General features: G+C 38.8%; 1 protein-coding gene across 1 annotated transcript in view; it reads right to left on the bottom strand.

Moving 5' to 3' along the window:
• The window catches only part of LOC124555087 (protein Pixie), a 62825-nt gene that overhangs the window by 28402 nt on the left and 12515 nt on the right, over positions 1–21908 (bottom strand). Inside the window, exons 3-4 of the mRNA XM_047128881.1 lie at positions 17360–17575; positions 11773–11980 (exon numbers count right to left, since the gene is read on the bottom strand). Of these exons, the coding sequence (XP_046984837.1) occupies positions 11773–11980; positions 17360–17575 (424 nt within the window). The remainder of the gene's footprint in view (positions 1–11772; positions 11981–17359; positions 17576–21908) is intronic.

Raw genomic sequence — 21908 nt, 5'->3', positions numbered from 1 at the left:
TGCTACATATTTTCAAATACAAACTACAGTGCATGGGTTTGCTGACAAATCAAATCTTTGAGGAAAGCAAGATTTATCCAGACTGAGTACATGTGTAATTGAAGATAAGATATTGATACTGGACAGATGGCGAGTATGACTGCATGGGCTATTATGAGGTAGACACAGGAATATCTCTTACTATGAAATTGAATGGTCTACGGTCTTAACTCCCTTAGAGATGTTCTAGATATAAAAAACCCTCAACATTTCAATTTTAAGACAAGTCCAAAGCATTTTATCCATAGTAACTTTCCTTTCCAGCACAGAACACTTCACACTTTTCTCAGCCAGCTTGTTTCTCCCACACATCAACTGAACCTGCGTTGTATTAGATGCAAAGACTTTCAGGAACTAATAATCTGAATCGACATCTGCCAAAATTTATTAGTGTCCGAACAAAGTGTGACAAGCCATAAAGGTTTCTATATAAACTACTTACAACCTTTTTTTGACTGGTTTCAATGTTCCAGAAATTTCTTCCTAATGTATACAAAGGCTGAACATGTATCAACCACTAAGTGAGAATGAGGAGCTATGGTAAGGTAAATTTAGAATTCAACCACAGTGCACCTCACTGAACACATTATGTGAAAATTAATAACATGCCTATCTCAAGATCACTACTAAAATAGCCAATAGCAATCTTCAAAAAAGGGTGTTACAGAATAGGTACGAGAATTACATTGCAATCTGAGGTATGATAACATAAAAGGAAAAGTAAACTAAATGCAACACAGTTCTCACCCTCACTATTTTTCAATGAAGTTGCTACTTTTTATCACCAATACCAAATACTAACCAACAAATAAGTTTACTAGGAGAGACTGGGCCCTGTGAGCCATCTATTTTTATGAGCTTTGGCATACTAAGCAGACACCACTCAAAACTAGCTCCTGCTAAATGGTATAGTTCACTATGGAACATTACTGGAAAAAAGAGACAGGAATCTTTAGGACAGTTGAAAAAGAGGAAACTGTATTGTACATGATGCCCATAAGTTACATGCTTAAGAGACACCAAAGAATTAGTGATTTCAATCCATTATATATAATAATGAGTGCCTGTGCTAAGTGGCCCAATGGCTAAGGGATTTCAAATATACATTCTGGTCATAGTCAACACATTGCACACAATAAACTGCATCATATTCTTTGGTCTAAGGCAAGAGAGTGCAAGCTGCCACGACATCAATATACTGTTACTTTGAATTAAAGAACGGAGAGAGAGTGTGTGTGTGTGTGTGTGTGTGTGTGTGTGTGTGTGTGTGTGTGTGTGTGTATGTGTGTCTGTGCGCGCGCGCGCGCTGATCAGTATCATTTTCACAAAGTGCAATCAAAATCACGTACAGATCGTTATCTCAATGTAGGCTTTTGTAACATTGGACCACTGGTCGCAGTGTCACCAGAAATCTCCCTCATGAATATCTGCAATGGAGTGAAGCCAATAATTCCTCAGCTTGTCAGAAACTACTAGATTGTAGGCTTTGTTGAACCCTGGAATAGTATCGCACGCTAACACTAAAAATTGAAAATTGATTTTAAGTTCTTCACTGCTGACACCGGAAGTAAAACGACCGGTGTCAATGAGTGGCTTGCTGCCAACTAGAAGGCAATGCTGAGCAGGCAGAGGCAAACACTGAAGCAATTGCGACATGTGGGACCAGCCGAATGCCTCAGTCCACAAGTGAAGCACAGTGACATCATGGCAGTACAGATATCAGCACACTGGTGAAAGAGCAGAATGTGACAAGAAAGCCAAGTTATTACCCAACAATAATTATTCAACCACTGATTCAGCAGAAAAGTGTATCTGAAATATGAAGCTACTAAAGTCTGAAGCCGCTAGAAGAGCTGACCACATTAGAAAATTAGTACGCACGATGTCACTGCCAAACCCTCCAACCTCCCACCATCACAGCAGAGTGCACAGGAAAACACCAGCATAAATACTACACCATTCATAATCTCACTCTCAGTTGCAGAGCAGCCCCGTGGTACAGTGAGGGCTATGTCAGTCGACCTACTGCACGCCTAATAATCTACAGAGTCTCAAGTCTCGCTGGAGAGACTGCCACTGCAAGATTCAGCGCTTCAGTCAGTCATTCACTGATAGATTGTATTTCCGCCTCCAGTCTGCTGGCTTACTGGAAGCTTGACCAGCAGGTTCAGGATGCTGTACGCCATCCATCACAATGAGGGGGAGTCACTGCTGCTGTTCCGCCCATTCCTGTAGACGACACTGATGTCACTAGCCTCCATTTCCTAACTGGAGGCCACAGGTCGGACTTTATACGACAACATGTACCCAAGGACGGGCTGCAGAGCGAGTCTCCTGGGCACAAGTGTTCAACAAGAACACTTCAGAGTGTGCTGCTGTCCAGCGAGGGCCACAGCTGCCGGTACCTAGTGGCCATCAATTGAACCGAGATGTGATGGTTGCCACACGAGCCTTCCACGACGTAGCAGAACTGTTGTTTGCTTCTGCTGACTTGAGTCCACACACTGTTGATCCGATGGAGCAGCCAGTGCCTGGGGAAGACAACCTTGTATGTCTGATTAATAAACGTTTTGTTGTGAATAATGTTTTTTGACACTTGTGGGCATGAACAGATTCTTCTCATCACATCCCCACTCTGTTACAACCTGAGAAGTGTAGGTACCTGTGTCTGAACCCCTATAGCTTGATATGCAAAATACAATTAATTTATTGTAGGGCCCAGAACGGATCTGCATTATCACCTTTAATCTCTCTCTCTCTCTCTCTCTCTCTCTCTCTCTCTCTCTCTCTCTCCCCCCCCCCCCCACCCCCTTTTTTATAAATGGAAGCATAGTGAACTAAACCCTCTCACAGGAGTTACTCATTAATATTCCACTGACTAACATACCAAAGTCGAGTCAAACTGGGTCATTGGATCTGCTCTCTCCTTGTTAGCAATAATATGTAATTATCAATTCAGTTTTTTTTTTTTTTTTGCTTGGTCCACAGAGCTGAGAGAATATTTATTTACAATGTCCTGACCCAACAACTGAGTCACCTAGAGTGCTGGTGTTAAAGTTAAACATGTACTACAGATACACTACAGGTTACATTGCTTGATTTTTTAACAATACAGCTTCCATGTATCTACCAACAGTATTCATGGAAGATGTTTCGTAGAAGCTGAATGTGTACACTAATTTTTTTATATCCAATTGTTGTTCTCCTCTCAAAATATCTCGTCCCTGAAGGTTCTCCATGCTTGCTAACTGACTGTTATTGACAACTGTTCTGAGAGCAGCTCTATCCTGCATCATACCACTTGTCATGTCTATTTGCTACAGATATCTTTCAGTTTCCAGCAGTCAAGTATTCTTAATTTTAGTTGAAATTACAAGAATGAAAATTCTATTAGTTAACCTGTCCTCATTCATTCTGAGAATTTATCATATGATTACAGGAGAACCACTGAACAATTACTTACAATAAATATGTACATCTCTACTCAGATATACATAATACCAAGTTCATAACTGGTTCATAGCTCTGAGTCCAGGTTTTAAATCAAACAAGAAGCTTCTGCAGACAAATTGTGAAGGTCTGCCACTGTCCCTTTGAATGCTGTCAGGTAACATTAAAATGTTATGGGATGTACTGTTTGCTGCTCTTCACTGCAAATCACATTCAGGGGAGGACTTCCGTCCTCATTGGTAAAGCCAATGCTTCAGATACACCCCCCAGTTGTAATCTGATTCAATATACACCAGTGCTGTCAAGGTAGACGAAAAACATGCTGGTCATTCTCGGGAAGTTTTGATTAATTGTTCATGCTTCATGGAAGATTGCTCTTGCCTCTGACTGTTTCAGGTTCCTTGCATCTTGAAGTTACTGCCCTGCAGTTATGCAACCATTCACTGCTTCCCTAGAAATCACTATAATTGCTGTGCACCATGATGGTTTTCTAGACCTAAGTTGCTAGGGTACTGTGATATAATTTCTGAATAAACTGGTAATTCTGGGTTGTTTTCTATTATTGTCAGACTAGGATGAATTGTACAGCGAACCCGATGCTAATTTAAGATATAGCCTATTGCACGAGACCTTTGTGAGTATATTTGAAAACAGTTTCCCTAAGAAAACATTGAAATAATATTCTAAGAAACCATCTAGAAAGCCATGGCTTGTAAAAGGGATAAAAATAACTTGTAAACAGAAAAGGGAAATTTATCGTATAGATAGGAGTAATGATTCAGAAACAGTGAAACATCATAAAAACTACTGCACTGTATTAAGAAAAGTTATTAAAAAGTCAAGAAGTATGAGCATTATGTCCGAGATTAGCACATCTGATAATAAAATTAATACAATTTAGAATATTGTTTAAAGTGAAACAGGGCAACCAAGAGCACAAGAAGACTGTATTTCTATGAAACTCAATGAAAAGTTTGTTAACAAGAAGTTAGAATTCGAAAACATTTTAATAATCTTTTTTGAAGTGTTGTAGGGTAAATAGGATCCAGCTATTCATTAGAAAGTGCAAGGCAGTATATGGAAGAGGCAATACCTATGCAATTTGGTAACACTGAAATTCAATCCACCTCTCCTACTGAAATAAGGCAAACAATGATGTCACTCAAAAGTAAAAGCGCACATGGAATTGATGACTTTTTAACAGAGTATTAAATGCTTGTTCCCAACAGGTAAGTAGGATTCTCAACCACATATGTAGTAACTCACTGTAACAGGGCATTTTTCCAGATAGACTGAAATATGCTATTGTTAAAACACTGCATGAAAAAGGGGATAGGTTTGATGCTAGAAACTACCACCCTAACCACTGCATAAAAAAGGGGATAGGTTTGATGCTAGAAACTACCACCCTATCTCACTTCTGACAGCTTTATTCAAATTCTTGAAAAAGTAATGTATTCAAGAGTAGCATCACATATTTGTAAAAATGAAGTACCAACAAAATGAAAATTTGGTTTTCAGAAAGGCTTTTCAACAGAAAATGCTATGTATGCTTTTACTGATCAAATATTAAATGCATTGAATAACCGAATATAACCTATTGAGAATTTTTGTGATCTATCAAAGGCTTTTGACTGTGTGAATCATGAAATTATTCTAGGTAAGCGTTAAGTATTGTGGTATGAGTCAGACAGTGCACAATAGGTTTAATTCATATTTACCTGGAAATATGCAGACGGTTGAAATTAACAGTATAGATAGTCTGCAAAAAATCAGCAGAATCCTCTAACTGAGGAGGTATGAAGAATGATGTCCCACAGGGTTCAGTCTTGGGTCCCTTACTGTTCATAATATACATATTAATGACTTGCCACTCTACAGTAATGAAGATGCAAAGCTAGTTCTTTTTGCTGAAGACATAAATATAGTAATCACAGCCCAACAAACAAGAATCAGTTGAGGAAATTGTAAATAATGTCTTTCAGAAAATTATTAAGTTGTTCTTTGCAAATGGACTCTCACTAAATTTTGAGAAAACACAGTATATACAATTCTGTACAGTAAATGGCATAACACCATTGAAAAATATAGACTTTGAACGGAAGTCTGTTGCTAAGGCTGAATATTCAAAATTTCTGGGTGTGTGCAATGATGAGAAATTGAACTGGAAGAAACACATTGGTAATCTGCTGAAACGGTTATGTTCAGCTACTTACGTTATAAGGGTTGTGGCAAATTTTGGTCCTAAACATATCAGTAAATTAGCCTACTATTTCTATTTTAATTCACTGCTTTCATATGGCATATTTTGCGGTAATTCGTCACTGAGAGAAAAAGTATTCATTGCACAAAAGCGTGTAATCAGAATAAATGGCTGGAGCCCACCCAAGATCACCTTGCAGACATTTATTTAAGGAACTCGGGATATTACATGGTACCTTCACAATACATATATTCACTTATGAAATTTGTTATTAATAACCCATTCCAATTCAGAAATAACAGCGAAGCGCATGGCTACAACACCAGAAGAAAGAATAATATGCACTATTCTGGGTTAAATCTGACTTTGGCACAGAAAGGGGGGAATTATGCTGCCACAAAAATATTTGGTTATCTGCCAAACAGTATTAAAAGTCTGACAGATAACCAATCAACATAAAAAAAAAACAATTTAAAAGAATTTCTGAATGACAATTACTCCTACTCCAATCAATACATGAATTTTTAGATATGAAGCAGTAAGCACAAAATAATAATAATGTAAAGAAAACTTATGTTAAAGTGACATGTTCCACATCGTTACAAAATGTCATATTCATGATCTATGGATGAAGTATTAATGTATGTATGTATGTACATTCAGTCATTGTTGACATTCTTTTGGATGGTGGTGCAATGTTACTAATGCCCAGTAACCAGTGTGTGTGTGTGTGTGTGTGTGTGTGTGTGTGTGAGAGAGAGAGAGAGAGAGAGAGAGAGAGAGAGAGAGAGAGAGCTGTAGCTGATGATCTGAGAACCATCGTAGCTGCACCCCAGGCAGTTCCTGTCAATTTAGTTTAGACTCTAAATGGTGTTAGTTTCATAGTTTGCTTGTTTACTCCTAAGGTGGAAAGTTGATGCAAAGGTCTTTGGAGGATTCAGAGGAGAGAATTATGTTTAAGAATTTATCCATTGTCTTCTAGTCTGATGCTGGTATTGCTTCAGCTTTGCTAAAACTTTGATCCACAGCGATCATAGCAATATCATCAGCGTAAATGAAAATCCTGGACTGTTTCTGGAAGGTTGTACGTATACAAATTAAAAAGAAAAGGGGAAAAAATGGAACCTTGTGGGATACCATCATTTATTTTGTGAATTCTGCTTTTAGAGTTCTCTGAGAATTCCTGCAAATTATTTTTCGGCATGTTGTTGAGGGGTTAGTTTCGAACACAGAATGACACTGATGAATTTCAGCAAAACTGTCAAGTCTGGTGGTATTGTAGGCTGCAGTAAGATCTAAGAAGACCCCAGTGTTTATCTTCCGCTACTCAAAGCTCTTTATGGTCGAAACCCAGCATGCTCTTTGGGGACATGTTTGTTGGTAGCTGAGCATTCTGTTACAAATGAGCCTCTCCAGGAGCTTGAACATGACACTAAGGAGAGCAAAGGGGTGGTTGTTTTCAATCTTTAGGGATCTTTGTTTGGCTTTAGTATGGCTATTATCTCAGTTTTGTTGTAGAGAGGTAGCAGATGACCTAACTAAGATATTTGAAAAGAAGGCGTAGCAGTGCCACAATGCAACAGAAACTCAGGGTAAATAGCATAAATGCAGTAAATACCATAAATGCCTGCTGCTTTTCTAAGTTTCATTTTCTTTACAGCTTCTATCATCTCTTCCAATTGAAATGGAATGCAAAACTGATTGTAGAGGCCGACAGTTTTTTTGAGATGTCTCATTTCTCTTCTGATGATGCTGAGAATGAGAAATTTTAATAATCTCTTCCTGGTAGTGTCATTTCTCAGAATTATGATATTATAATTCCCAGGATTTCTGTTATAATTTCACCTAAGCAGACTGGATCAAAATTTTCTTTAGAATTTTGCCTTTTCTTCTTTTCTAGGTCCTGAATTAGTAATTCAATTATCATGGTTTCCAATGCGTAAAACTTTATTTCTAATTATTTTATTTTTTATTTAAGAGATTCACTGTCTTTGCTTCACTATTTAATCCTGAAGGTCAAATGATTCTCTCTAGGTATCCGAAATTAGTAGGAACCAGAAAAATTCACATTTTGCAATAAATGCAAAATATTTAGATGCAAATTCTGCCTCAAAATTTGAAATTGCTTAATAGATGCTGTTTCATAGCAAACTGTATCCGTAAGGATTATTTATCAGAGATAGTTTGAAACAGCTTTATTTTTCACGTACAATATTGAAAATGTAAGCAGTTACAGGGCGAAACCCAATTTGGAAAGATAATGTGCACAAGAACCTACTTGCAAAAGAAAATAAATGAACGCAACATCCTCAATGTGCCATGCCAATTGTGGACAGTTGAATGGTCTGTTTAAGATGCAAGTCTCATAATGGAATGTAGTACTCGGCCATGGGACCTAGCATTTTATGAGAAAAATGTGTTATTTACGTTTGTTAGCTAAAGCTCAAAAGACAGTATAATGTAGGCAGTTATAACATGACAAATTAGGTGGCTGATGTTTTGAAGTGTAGTTTCATCGAATACTGATGGAGGTTGGGCTTGAAATACATTGTTAACAATACTCGGCTAACTTCAACAAGCAACTGCACGTTAGCTGTCCACAAATGCTTTGTGTTGTTCTTTTTTTTCCTTATTCCTCTTCTTCCTCCTCCTCCTTTTGAAATAAGTGAAGCAATTAATCCTGCTCAATCACGGATTTCAATTATTACCCTTACAATACCAGAAGTGATCGGTGATCCCTGTAACAATGTGTCAATTCTGCTGTAGGCTGCCGCCCAGCAAAATGAATGCAGGGTTTCTTCCCCTGTTGCTCCCCTGAGGCGGTCAAAATTCTAGTCTATTTATGCTCATGGACACAACACCCGCCCTCTGTGCTATAGTGACTGGAAAACAAAATCTGTAATGTTTTTCAACACTGCCAAAATTCTTCCCCTAATGTTAAAACTGAATTGCTGTACATTCGGTTCTACACTCCTGGAAATTGAAATAAGAACACCGTGAATTCATTGTCCCAGGAAGGGGAAACTTTATTGACACATTCCTGGGGTCAGATACATCACATGATCACACTGACAGAACCACAGGCACATAGACACAGGCAACAGAGCATGCACAATGTCGGCACTAGTACAGTGTATATCCACCTTTCGCAGCAATGCAGGCTGCTATTCTCCCATGGAGACGATCGTAGAGATGCTGGATGTAGTCCTGTGGAACGGCTTGCCATGCCATTTCCACCTGGTGCCTCAGTTGGACCAGTGTTCGTGCTGGACGTGCAGACCACGTGAGATGACGCTTCATCCAGTCCCAAACATGCTCAATGGGGGACAGATCCGGAGATCTTGCTGGCCAGGGTAGTTGACTTACACCTTCTAGAGCACGTTGGGTGGCACGGGATACATGCGGACGTGCATTGTCCTGTTGGAACAGCAAGTTCCCTTGCCGGTCTAGGAATAGTAGAACGATGGGTTCGATGACGGTTTGGATGTACCGTGCACTATTCAGTGTCCCCTCGACGATCACCAGTGGTGTACGGCCAGTGTAGGAGATCGCTCCCCACACCATGATGCCGGGTGTTGGCCCTGTGTGCCTCGGTCGTATGCAGTCCTGATTGTGGCGCTCACCTGCACGGCGCCAAACACGCATACGACCATCATTGGCACCAAGGCAGAAGCGACTCTCATCGCTGAAGAAGACACGCCTCCATTCGTCCCTCCATTCACGCCTGTCGCGACACCACTGGAGGCGGGCTGCACGATGTTGGGGCGTGAGCGGAAGACGGCCTAACAGTGTGCGGGACCGTAGCCCAGCTTCATGGAGACGGTTGCGAATGATCCTCGCCAATACCCCAGGAGCAACAGTGTCCCTAATTTGCTGGGAAGTGGCGGTGCGGTCCCCTACGGCACTGCGTAGGATCCTACGGTCTTGGCGTGCATCCGTGCGTCGCTGCGGTCCGGTCCCAGGTCGACGGGCACGTGCACCTTCCGCTGACCACTGGCGACAACATCGATGTACTGTGGAGACCTCACGCCCCACGTGTTGAGCAATTCGGCGGTACGTCCACCCAGCCTCTCGCATGCCCACTATACGCCCTCACTCAAAGTCCGTCAACTGCACATACGGTTCACGTCCACGCTGTCGCGGCATGCTACCAGTGTTAAAGACTGCGATGGAGCTCCGTATGCCACGGCAAACTGGCTGACACTGACGGCGGCGGTGCACAAATGCTGTGCAGCTAGCGCCATTCGACGGCCAACACCGCGGTTCCTGGTGTGTCCGCTGTGCCGTGCATGTGATCGTTGCTTGTACAGCCCTCTCGCAGTGTCCGGAGCAAGTATGGTGGGTCTGACACACCGGTGTCAATGTGTTCTTTTTTCCATTTCCAGGAGTGTATTTCTACACAGTGTGCCTTGTCAGCTCTACCTGTAGTGACAATCATGGGTTGTAGGGCTATGAATGCTCACAAAAGGTTGAAATTAGTAGTCTGCAGATTTTTTTAATTTGGGTGGGAAAAGACAAACAATGCCCAGAAACACCTTATATCAGAGACTGATCCACTTACCTGACAGGAAACTACTGCTGCTTTTCAACAGAACGATCATTTTTGAACGTTTAAATACAGAAAAATTATGGAAACAAAGGTAATTTCCAGAGGGAAAGGTGTTGAAGTTATTGCAAAAGCAAACATTCCATCAAAATGTTCCCAGTCAGCACTTTTTTTAACAGTCAGTTTTAAAGAACTGATAATTTGTGTCTTCATTCATGTAGTGTGACAACATTTTAAATTTGTGTGTCTAATCATTTACAAACAAAGAAAATAGATGTAAATTTTGACAAAAATAGACACAAATTTTGCCAAAAGTAGATGCCACGTTTTCCGATCCCTAGAAATTAGGTACCTGATGATGATATTTGTTTGTGAGGCACTCAACCATGTGGTTATCAGTGCCCGTGCAACGTCCCAATTTTTTCACTGTCCAATTTTGCCACTTTCCCAAATGATGATGAAATGGTTAGGACAACACAAACACCCAGTCGAACTCAGTACTCGGAGGCGGTAGCGCTAGCCACGAGACAACGAGCTGTTGACTAGAGATTGTCCATCAACATACTGAGGAGTTCCTTCTACAGTTTTTACATTTGAAATTAGGAGTCTAGTTCGGACTGCAATTTCATGTAGCTTTTATAGGGAGCAAATCACCTCTTTACTATTAATTAAGTAATCTCAGAAGAGCGAACACTGTACATGAATTTGTCATTTTCACACAGTCTCCCAACTAGTTCTTTTCCTAAAGATCTTTATTACTTTTTCTGCCTTTTTAAATACTGTCTGATATTCACAATAATTAGACAGTTGATTATGCTTCAAGTAAGACTTAACAATTTTTTAAGTAACTGGTAGCAGATATTCCTATGTAATCTATGTCTTACACCATTTCTTATGTGAACAGCAGATTAGGGCACACTGCCAATAACAAGCAATTTTTTCCACATGAAAATATCTATAGGAATCTGAGAAATAATTGAGCCACTTATTTTTCACATTTTGGTGGTGGTATCACCTCCCCACAGGTCTTGCTATTTTTGCTTCAGCTACTATTTCCTCAACTTCTTCTAGTGTGGGGGATTCTGAATCACAGTTCGATTCAGATTATGCAAATATATGAGTAGGTTTTTTTGGGCCTCATAGTTTAATTGGTCTTAGAAGTTATTTACAGTGCCCTTCACTTTGAATGTAGAATGTTCTATTGGACATTAAAACAGATTGGAACCCTTGTAATCTGACAGCCTCATTACATGTTCTGCAAAAGTTCCATGCATTTTTTTTCCCTTGAAATCTTGTTAAATTTTTGCATACTTGCTTTCATCAAATAGCACTTTTGAGATATGATGTTTTTAGTTTTTCTGGATTTCAGTTAACTACTGTCATTATGCTGAATGGAAAGTGAACACATTAGTAGAAACACCACCACAAATCATGAAGAGGCACACCGATAACTGCTGACGCTTGGACAAGCACCTACATAAAGCAGGACAGGAGTCATCCTGAAACAAAGATATTTTAATGGGAATAATCTTACCTAAGAAGTTGCATATCTCTGCCTGGTTTCCTCGATCATCTTTTTTATTTAGTAGTTCATCTACTGTGCCTTTAACTGCTTTTGGTATCTGATCAACATACTGAGGTTTAATAAGTGCCTTCAAATGATCTTCTAGAATTTTTGTGAAGTAATTCTGTAATTCTGAACCTCTAAAATGATTCAGTATCTCAGTCCAGTCAGGTGGATCCTGAAAAATATTCATCGTGTACAACAAACACTTTTCATTCGACCATCTAAATTTCAGAGCAAAAAAGAAATTACCATTCAATCAACCAAAGAACAAAGTAGCGGGGATAGGAGAGGTGACAAGTGAAATAGTAACTCTGTTACAACAACTTGCAGTCAGTAGGGCTGAGGCTCAAAAGTCCTTAAATAGATAAAAATGTCTATTATCTTTCATTTACAATCTGGTAAAGGTTTACTGTATTGGCAAGTGAGGTATTCTGCAAACAACTAAAAGAAACTGACGGGGAAACAAAAAAAAAAAAAAAAAAAATTTCTAGGTTGCACTAATTTTCAACTACAACACATTTCACAATTAATGACGCTAATCACCTCAGCTGAGGACACTAGCACACGCTAGTGAAATTGTGGTTGACATTGAGGGGGTGGCTGGTCTGAATGTCACAGGTGGTAGATATTTTCATCACTAGTATTTTGTTGGTGTGGTAAGAAAAGGTGGTGATTTTACATCATTAAGCACTGGACTTTGTACCTATGACTTTGATTAAAATCCAAATCTCTCCACAGTGAATGTGGTGTTGATGGTCAGTAAATGTGCTATTCATGAGTGGAGGCTGTGGAGTAGCATAATCAGGTTCCATCTTCTACTGTCCATTTCTTAATGCTCTCACTTTACACTGTACACATGCTCATCCATCACCTACACTACAACAGTTACACTTGAGGGCACATGTAGGGAAAAACTGGAAAAATATTCATTTTTTTATTGCATAATTTATTAGATTGATTCTTTAAGAACAACATTGCAAAGTTTCATAATCGAATTCTGGCTAGAAATATATTTTAAAAAAGTTAGTTTGGGCATTTGCACCTGCCACACCCCCTCTTTATGCCGTGGTCCACATCTTTTCTACATTAGAAATTTTTTGTGCATTAATTTTCGTTCACACACTGAACATTAAGTGCTGCAAACTCATTTCAGTTTTTAGTTTCACATACATATCAACCCACTTTGTTCGAAATGGTTTGGAACAGTGGATGCATAAACAAAAAAGGGTGGAAATGTCAAATTTCATGTGTAAAAGGTACAGGAAAATTAAATAACTGTGTTGCAGATGTTGCTCCTAAGTGTGAAGAACAATTTTTGACAAAGTCACAAAGTTCATCAAAGAAGAAAATTAGTGAAGGAATTGATGATTATGTGTACAGTGTCAAAGATGAGTTTTCCAGTGGATTTAGGTTAACTGACCTAGAAATACTTGCCCATATGATTAATTTTTCCATGTGCATGTGGTAATTGTGGGTCAAAGGGTCTTAGACTGTATGATGATGTCCTCAATTGTTGTGAAGATAGCTGCACGTGATGCCTGTCTAGTGTTCAATAGTGGAAATGTAGGTATGACTAAGTGCCTGCAGTGACTAAGCTTCCATCCAGGTGTGTTCACACTGAAGATACTCAGAAGCATCAATGAAGGGCGACTGGACAAAGCTCAGGCGGCAGAAGAAAAAATGCAAAATTTGACTGTGCAAAGGAGGCAGGGGAAGAGATTACTCCAGGAAGGTGAGAAAGAGAATAAAGATCATGGATATGAACAACGTTAGTCATGAGAGGTATAGCAATATTGTCAAAAATTTAAATAAAAACATCAAATGCAAATTGCTGCAAAAGGGACTTATTGTTGTACATAACAGCCTCAAGTTTTACTATTTTAACTGTAATATTTCTGGATATATATGCCTTTTGCCCTGCATCTGGCCTTAAGATACCGACACAGAAGTTACTGAAACAGCACACAAAAGTAAGTCTCATACCAAACCATGAGGAGACAAATAAACAAACTAACAAATAATGCACAGTATTCATATGCAAATATACAGGATGAATCACCTAAAACTTGCACTGCATATATTCCAGAAATGGAAAGTGCTATTGACTTGGGATTTTCACAGACTGGATCGGTAGCAGGGGCTCGTATTGTTAGCCAGTCAACACATTGTAATAATGCTTGGAGAAAGCACATTTTTTTGTGCAAACGCACTTTTTAAATGGAACAATGCCTATTGAAATAAACAAACTAAAAGTGGGGTTGACTGGAATGTCACTTGTGTTTGTTGCAGGATTCCAATGTGAGTCGTTTACAAGATATTGTATTTTGACAAGTCCCCACACCAATACTTTTACAATACCTATGGTAGCACACACTAAATAGCAACACAATTGCATACACTAGTTATGCGATTCTAACCAGTAACGAGACAATTGACCATCACAGGTTTTGTTCAAAATGACAACCAGTGGAGGCAATACATGTTTCCAGTCTGGTATGGAACGACTGCTGCACATGTGCTAGCATTTCAGCAGAGATGTCCAAGCAATCTGCGGTAATACATCGCACATTATCAGGTGTAGTTGGTATGTTCTTGTAGACAGCATCTTTCAGCTTTCCCCACAGAAAAAAAGCCTACAGGCATCAAATCCAGGGAATGGGCCAGCCAAGGTGCAAGTCCAGCATCCAGTCCAGTGTCCAATCCCATGATTGGAAAACAATTCGTGAAGACATGCTGTAGTACTTGTGCACTATGATGTGGACAGCCTCTTAGTCTGCAGAGGAACATCGTTTAGCATCCGTGGAAGATGGTCTGTTAGCAGGCTGCGATACTTGGGCACATTCGGACATGAAAAACGAGCCTATGAGCTGGTGGTTCACTATCCCACACCACATGTTTACACTCCATGGACACTGACGTTCCAACTCTATATCTACATCAATACACCACAAACCACAGTAAGGCACATGGCAGAGGGTACACTGTACCACCACTACTCATTTCCTTTTATGTTCCTCTTGGTAATAGAGCGAGGAAGAAACTACTATCTATGTGCCTCCATATGAGCCCTAATATCTCATCTTCGTGGTCCTCACACGCAATGTACGATGGCAGCAGTAGAATCGTTCGGCAGTCACCTTCAAATGCTAGTTCTCTAAATTTTTTCTATTGTGTTTCTCTAAAAGAACGTCGCCTTCCTCCAGGGATTCCCATTTGAGTTCCCAAAGCATCGCCGTAACACTTTAGTTTTGTTTGAATCTACCACTAACAAATCTAACAGCTCACCTCTGAATTGCTTTGATGTTGTCCTTCAATATGATCCGGTATGGATTCCAAACACTTGAGCAGTACTCAAGAATGGGTCGCACCAATGCCCTATATGTTGTCTCCTTTACAGGTGAATCACTCTTTCCTAAAATTCTCCCAATAAACCAAAGCTGACCATTCACCTTCTCTACACAGTTCTCAAATGCTCGTTCCAGAAATCTAGAAATACAGAATCTGCCTGTTGTTCTTCACCCATAGTTCGCAGTATGTATCACATGAGAAAATGGCAAGATGAGTTTCACACAAGTGACGCTCTCTAAAACCATGCTGATTTGTGGACATAAGCTTCTCAGTCTCAAGTAAGTTTATTATATTTGAACTGAGACTACGTTGAAGGGTACGGCAGCAAACAGAAGTTAGGGGTATAAGTATGCAATTTTGTGGGTACATTATTTTACCCTTCTTATAGACTGGAGACACCTGTGCTTTTTTCCAGTCGCTTGGGACTTGGCACTGGAAGAGAGATTCATGATAAATGCAGGTTGGGTAAGGAGCCAATGCCATAGAGTACTCTTTAAAAAATTGAACTGGGATTCCATCCAGATCTGGTGATTTTTTTACTTTCATATCTTCAGCCAGGGATGTTTATTACTATGTTGTCCATACGGGAGTCTGTCCGATGGTCAAATGACAGTATGTCTTGATGAAGCAAATGGGGATTGTCAACAGATCAATGGTGCACATTTCAGCAGTTTATCTAGCCACAGTCGGAAACTGTGGCTTCATCACTAAACAAGATGCACAATTCATCTGGAGTCTCCTGACTCAATGGCCATGTACAGGAGTTGACACAGTTCCCCTAATTGTTTCCTTGCAGCTATTAATAGAGAGAGATGTGATGGGATGGACCTATATCGATGGAGACTGTGTAGGACACATGCCTAACTCATGCCACTTCCTCGTGCAATTGCATGGGAGCTAACATGCGGCAACAGCAGCAAGACCATTAATTTTCCCCCGTTCTGTCGCCACTCGTTTTCTCCTGCTACATTGTCTAGGTGTTACACTACCACTTCCACATAGTTAGTTGAAGAGGTTGATTGATAATTGCCGAGATGGTTGACATCTATTGGAATATCTTGCCACATACACGATACGAGAACAAATAGCATTCTTCTTCCCTCTCCATACTCCATGATAATGTTGGCTTTATCTGCATTGGTAAATCCCATCGTCTGCTCACTAGCTACTGCTTTGACTGACACACACTGACAAACAAGTCACAACGTACTCAAGGAATATGCAAAGACTCTGTAAAGAAACTTAAAGCGTATCTAGCAACTATGCATGGTGAATGGTACAAGCAAATGTTGGTGTGGAAACATTTCAAAATTCAATATCTGTTGAACAAATTACAATAAAACCCTCCAACAAACGCCACTGGAATTCTAATTTGCCCTACTTTTCACACAAAAATACTCTTTCTAAGTATCATTACAATCTGTTTATTGTCTAACAATACTAGCCCAATTACCAACCTATTCTGTGAAAACCGCACACCAATAACACTTTCCATTTCCCCAATATTTATGATGGAAGTTTTAGGTGACTCACCCTGTATAAAACATACATTAACATATGAGAAGCTACACAAGGAAGACATTTACTTCTCTTCATCAAACAAAGCTTTATAATCAGAAGACTGTGAATGTGTGAACTCTGACATAAGAGGACAAGAAAAATTAATTTCTTTGCTCTTGCCAAGCAAGTGGGAAGCAAAATGATTTAAACCACCACATTACTAAGCAGATCTAAATAGTAGAGGCTCGAAAGTCATTGTTGTAACTAATGCAAAGTTGTGTCATAATCTCTTAGTTTTATCTACATGTGGACTTTTGAACTCAAAACTAGAAGCCAAATACTGCTGCACCATTTTTGGAAGGATTATATCCGTAATCAACAATGAATAATGTAGGGCCAAAATTTCATCACTGAACTTGTATAAAAGAATTACCACATAATCTGCACTGACGGAGTAAGTACTTTGTTCAGGTCAAGACATTAAACAGACAGCAAAGTAAATTATTTCCAGAAAATCAATATTAAAGAAGCAAGAAGCAACTAACCAATTTAAAAACAACCAACATCGCAGAACTAAATATATAAAATTCTATAAATAAGACAGTGTGGAATAATGAGTATTCATGTTGTTCCTTTCTTCAGTTCAGCATGACTAATTCTAGTTCATTATAAACACTCATATCACTAACTACAAAATTATACATACTGAGTACCGTCCCAAGTTTGGTTTCTGTTTTCCAGCCAATATTTTTAATGCTGTTGATTTCCCGATTCCATTTGTACCCACTAATCCAAGAACTTCTCCTGGACGAGGAATTGGAAGTCTGTGTAACTTGAAGGAATTCTGAGAGTAACGATGTGTTGTGTCCTTTTCTAAGTTACTTGGCAAATTAATGATGTTGATAGCCTCAAATGGGCATTTCTGAAAATAAATAATTGAATATTTAAGTTACACTCTTTGTAACAGTACTGATCACTGCAAATTACAACTTCAACCCTTGAAAATACAACACACAGTCATATCTGGTGCCAACTTAAAAATACAATTTACTTCCGTGACATAATCTGACTCTTTCCTGATTGACACAAAACACAATGTAATATGAATTTTGTTTGCTGGACTACTTTGTTTTCTGGGAATGCCAAATAAATTACAGAAGTTGTGAAATTATTTCAGTCAACTCCTTACTTACCTGGCCACCAAACAGTAAGAAACTTATTTTGTATCCAGTTTCCTAATCATATTCTTGCACATTATTTGCCAGCACACAGTTTCAAGACTTTAAAAAGAACAGATTTTGTGCCTACACTCTACATCAATGTTTCATATAATACAAAATTCCTGGGAATGTGAAAGTAGTATAACATTTTTACATAATAAGTTAATGTCATTTGAAATTCATTTATCCAAAAGAGGTGTGCATGATGTGGTTCTGAAGTTGAACATGCTCGGCACACAACATGCACACAACTTTGCAATAAAAACATCGCCTTTCTAACATATGTAACACTATCTGTCGGCAAAGACTCGTATTACCAGTACATTGGTAGCTGCAGAAATAACAACCATTGCAACCGTGTCTAATAAAAATCCACTTGCAGATACTAAATAAAAATTTTAAAAATTTGAAATTTATAATGTGTTAAGGGTTTCATCACATTTGCTTATGACTACTTTTATTGCTGACTAGTTTCAAATGCTTGTGTTCATTTCTAAACCATTACCTGCTTCTCTAATGTCTACTCGTACATACTGTAATTTCAATGGAACATTCGAAAGATTTGTTTATACATTAGATCATAACAACAAATGTTATTTGATTGTAATACAATTCCAATGGCACAATTAAAACTTTACCACCATCTACAGTTGTTCATACGTTCAAAATTACTGAATTATACAGTTGCTCATGCTTAAGCCAATGTAACATTGGAATTAATTTAAAAAAATTAATCTTTCATTATACAATGAATGAAATAATCACATCCAAGCTTGCTTGTTGCCACAGTTCATGAAAATCCTAAGGATCTTATTAATTTATGGCACCCCACACCAAACTTTAAATAATACACTGCACAAAATACATAAATATACACACTACTTTGTTTCTGTCAGTCTTGTCTATATTAGTCTACTTTTGACAAGTAATTAGCAGATTTTGTTATAACTGCAATGTACAATATTAAAATTTCAATTACATTAACTCCTTTCAATGTTTCTAAAAGATTATTTTCATAAAGAATGACTAATATACAGATAAGAATAACTGATTCATTACTGCTGATTTTATACAGCTCTCTGCTCAGATTAAATGGGCCCAACAACATTGAAGTACACTTGACCAAAAAACAAACAAAAGGAAACATTATACTTTTCTTAGCAAACTTTAGATGAAAACACTTACAACATTTCCCCCACTGAGTCTCAAATTACATGCTCTTCAGAAAATTGACAGTTTCACATCACCAAACATTATGGGTATATATGCGCATTTTAAATGTGGCAATGAGTGGAATACAGCAACACTTGCCACATGTTCAAATGAAGAAAAATACTTCTAGAAAACAGTAAACTCTTAACACACTGTCAGCTGTCCTATCATTCTACTCATTTATTTTTAACCAGAAAACTGGTCACTAACATTGTGAAACTGCAGTACTTTTACATGTCTGAGGGGGCAAACTGGTATTGCACCAAGAGAACTACTCTTCTTCAAGGTGTACAACTTTGTTTCTACCGTTTTCTCCCAACATTTGAGACTTTAATGAAACAAATTGGTTACACATGTATCATTTGAAGTATTTTCCGTCACTGGCCACTACTTTCTCCCATATTTTGGGCAGTACAAATCCTGTGTCGAAAAAAGATTGTTCATCTTTTGGAGCAATCCACAAATCGATCCAATTTGTGACTTCTTCATGAGATCGGAAGTGTTGGTTAGCCAGGCCATGCACCATTGATCTAAGCAGGTGATAGAGGGAGCAATGTCTGGAGAGTACGGTGGGTGGGGTAGGACTTCCCATTTTAACTTTTCCAAGTAGGTTTTAACCTCTTCTGCAACGCGCGGTTGAGCGTTGTCGTGCTGCAAAATCACTTTATTGTGCCTCTCGCTGTATTGCGGCCGTTTGTCTTTTAATGCTCTGCTCAAATGCATTAACTGCGTTCGATAATGAACACCTGTGATTGTTTCACTTGGTTTTAACACCTCATAGTACACGACGTCGAGCTGGTCCCACCAAATGCAGAGCATGATCTTGGAGCCGTGAATATTCGGTTTGGCCGTTGACGTGGAAGCACAGCCGGGACACCCCCACCATTTTGTGCATTTAGGGTTATCGTAATGAACCCATTTTTCATCCCCAATCACAATGTGTTGCAGAAATCCCTTCCGTTTTTGCCTCTGGAGCAACTGTTCACAAACACACAAACACCATTCAACATCTCTTGGTTTCAGCACACACATGACCCAAGTTCCTTCTTTCTGAATCATGCCCATAGCGTTGAGACATTGTCTTAGCGTTGAGACATTTTGAAATGTCTTAGCCTTGAGACATTTTGAAATGGCTTGCTGTGTCACTCCCACTAATCATACCAATTCTTCTTGAGATTGATGCGAGTCTTCACTCAGCAATGTTTCCTATTCAGCATCCTCAAAAACATTCTCTCTTCCACCACTATGCCGGTCTACGACGTTAAAATCACCATTCTTGAAGCGTTGAAAGCACTCACAACACATTCTTTCACTAACAGCGTCCTCACCATACATACTTGAGAGCATTTGATGAGACTCAGCTGCTTCATACTGAAACAAAACAGTAACACCTCCCACAAATGACAAGAATTAGGCTCGTAAACTGACATTTTCAATCAAGAACAACTTTTTGATACAGACACAAATCAACTAATGTTTAGATGAGGTTATGTTGACCGAGGTCCAAGCTAAATGCCTGACATATGCAATCTGTTTCTTTTGACCGTTACTTACCATTGTCGCTACCTATCGGCAAACGGCGGAAGCAAAGTTGTACCCCTTGTAGTATTACAGTAACTGCTTCCAAGTCAGTACCACTGCACTGTCTTCGCAATTTATGCTTTACTTATGTAATATTTTGTTAGTAATCTTCACAAGGAGAATTTTACTATGTTCTGCAAAATGGGGCATTCTGATATTCACAGAACACACATTGCTGCTACCCTTGTAAATGAAATATTATACTAAAGAGTTGATTGCTATCAAGAATACTCCTGGTAAAGCAACCCTTAAGGAAAGTATATAGTAACATACCATAAGAGGGCTTCAGAAAATGAAGGTCGCTGTTACAGGCTAGCAAACTACATGTTTAGAATAGTTAATCACAGCCTGTATGAGAAAGTCACTGCCAATGGAAGATTTTAGCACTCGCTTGTCAGTAAACAATATGCCATATGATCTGAGGAACACAATCTTGTTCCAGCAGTAGTTTTCTTTCAGAAACTACAGCTAGTGTAGTTACCAAGTTAAAGATTCCTAATTTGAGAAATGGACTGTTACGAACCAAAAGTTTTGAAATCTGGTCTGTAATGTCTGTTGTCTCTTGCAAGTCCCAATCTTCTTCTCATTGAAAAAAACTGCTGGGCATTATAATGTTTGTAAAGTATAGATATTTAATTAAAATATATGGGCAAGAGCAACACTACTTAAATTTACAATCTCCACCTTGATATTCGTAACAGTATTGAAGTCTATCTATAAAACTTAACTTTCTATCTGCAGAGCTTATTTCATATGTGGTGCAACTAATCACTGAAACACAGCACAGCTGCATTATGGAACCAGGTTCAGATAACAAAATCAAAATATCTTGGTAAATATCAAATATTTTTTCCAGACTTAGGTTAGCTTGGCTCAAGCTCCAAGTACTGTCCATAAACTACAAAAGTGTTAGCACAAACAACCCACAGGCACAAGTGAACAACAACAGAAGTGAATAGTTAAATTATCAGTAGATGAATGTGCCAGTTTTATCTTAAAGATAACAGAAAATAAAGTACAAGAGTTATTTGGAAAGCTCCAATGGAGACTTTTAAATTAATTTTCCCAAAACGTAAATTAGTCTTCTCAAACTGCTCGATGGAGAGTTTCACCTCTGAAGCAGCCTCTTCAAACACTTTGTGAAGGTTTGAAGATTTTCTTTCAAACTATGCTCACAAGTATAGCTTTGGGGTGAAGACCTGTCATGAATGGCAGGTATGGAAGTATCCATACTCAGGTCGA

Source organism: Schistocerca americana, chromosome X (assembly GCF_021461395.2).
Source record: "Schistocerca americana isolate TAMUIC-IGC-003095 chromosome X, iqSchAmer2.1, whole genome shotgun sequence".
Classification (NCBI taxonomy): domain Eukaryota; kingdom Metazoa; phylum Arthropoda; class Insecta; order Orthoptera; family Acrididae; genus Schistocerca; species Schistocerca americana.
This window is presented reverse-complemented; position numbering and strand designations above follow the sequence as displayed.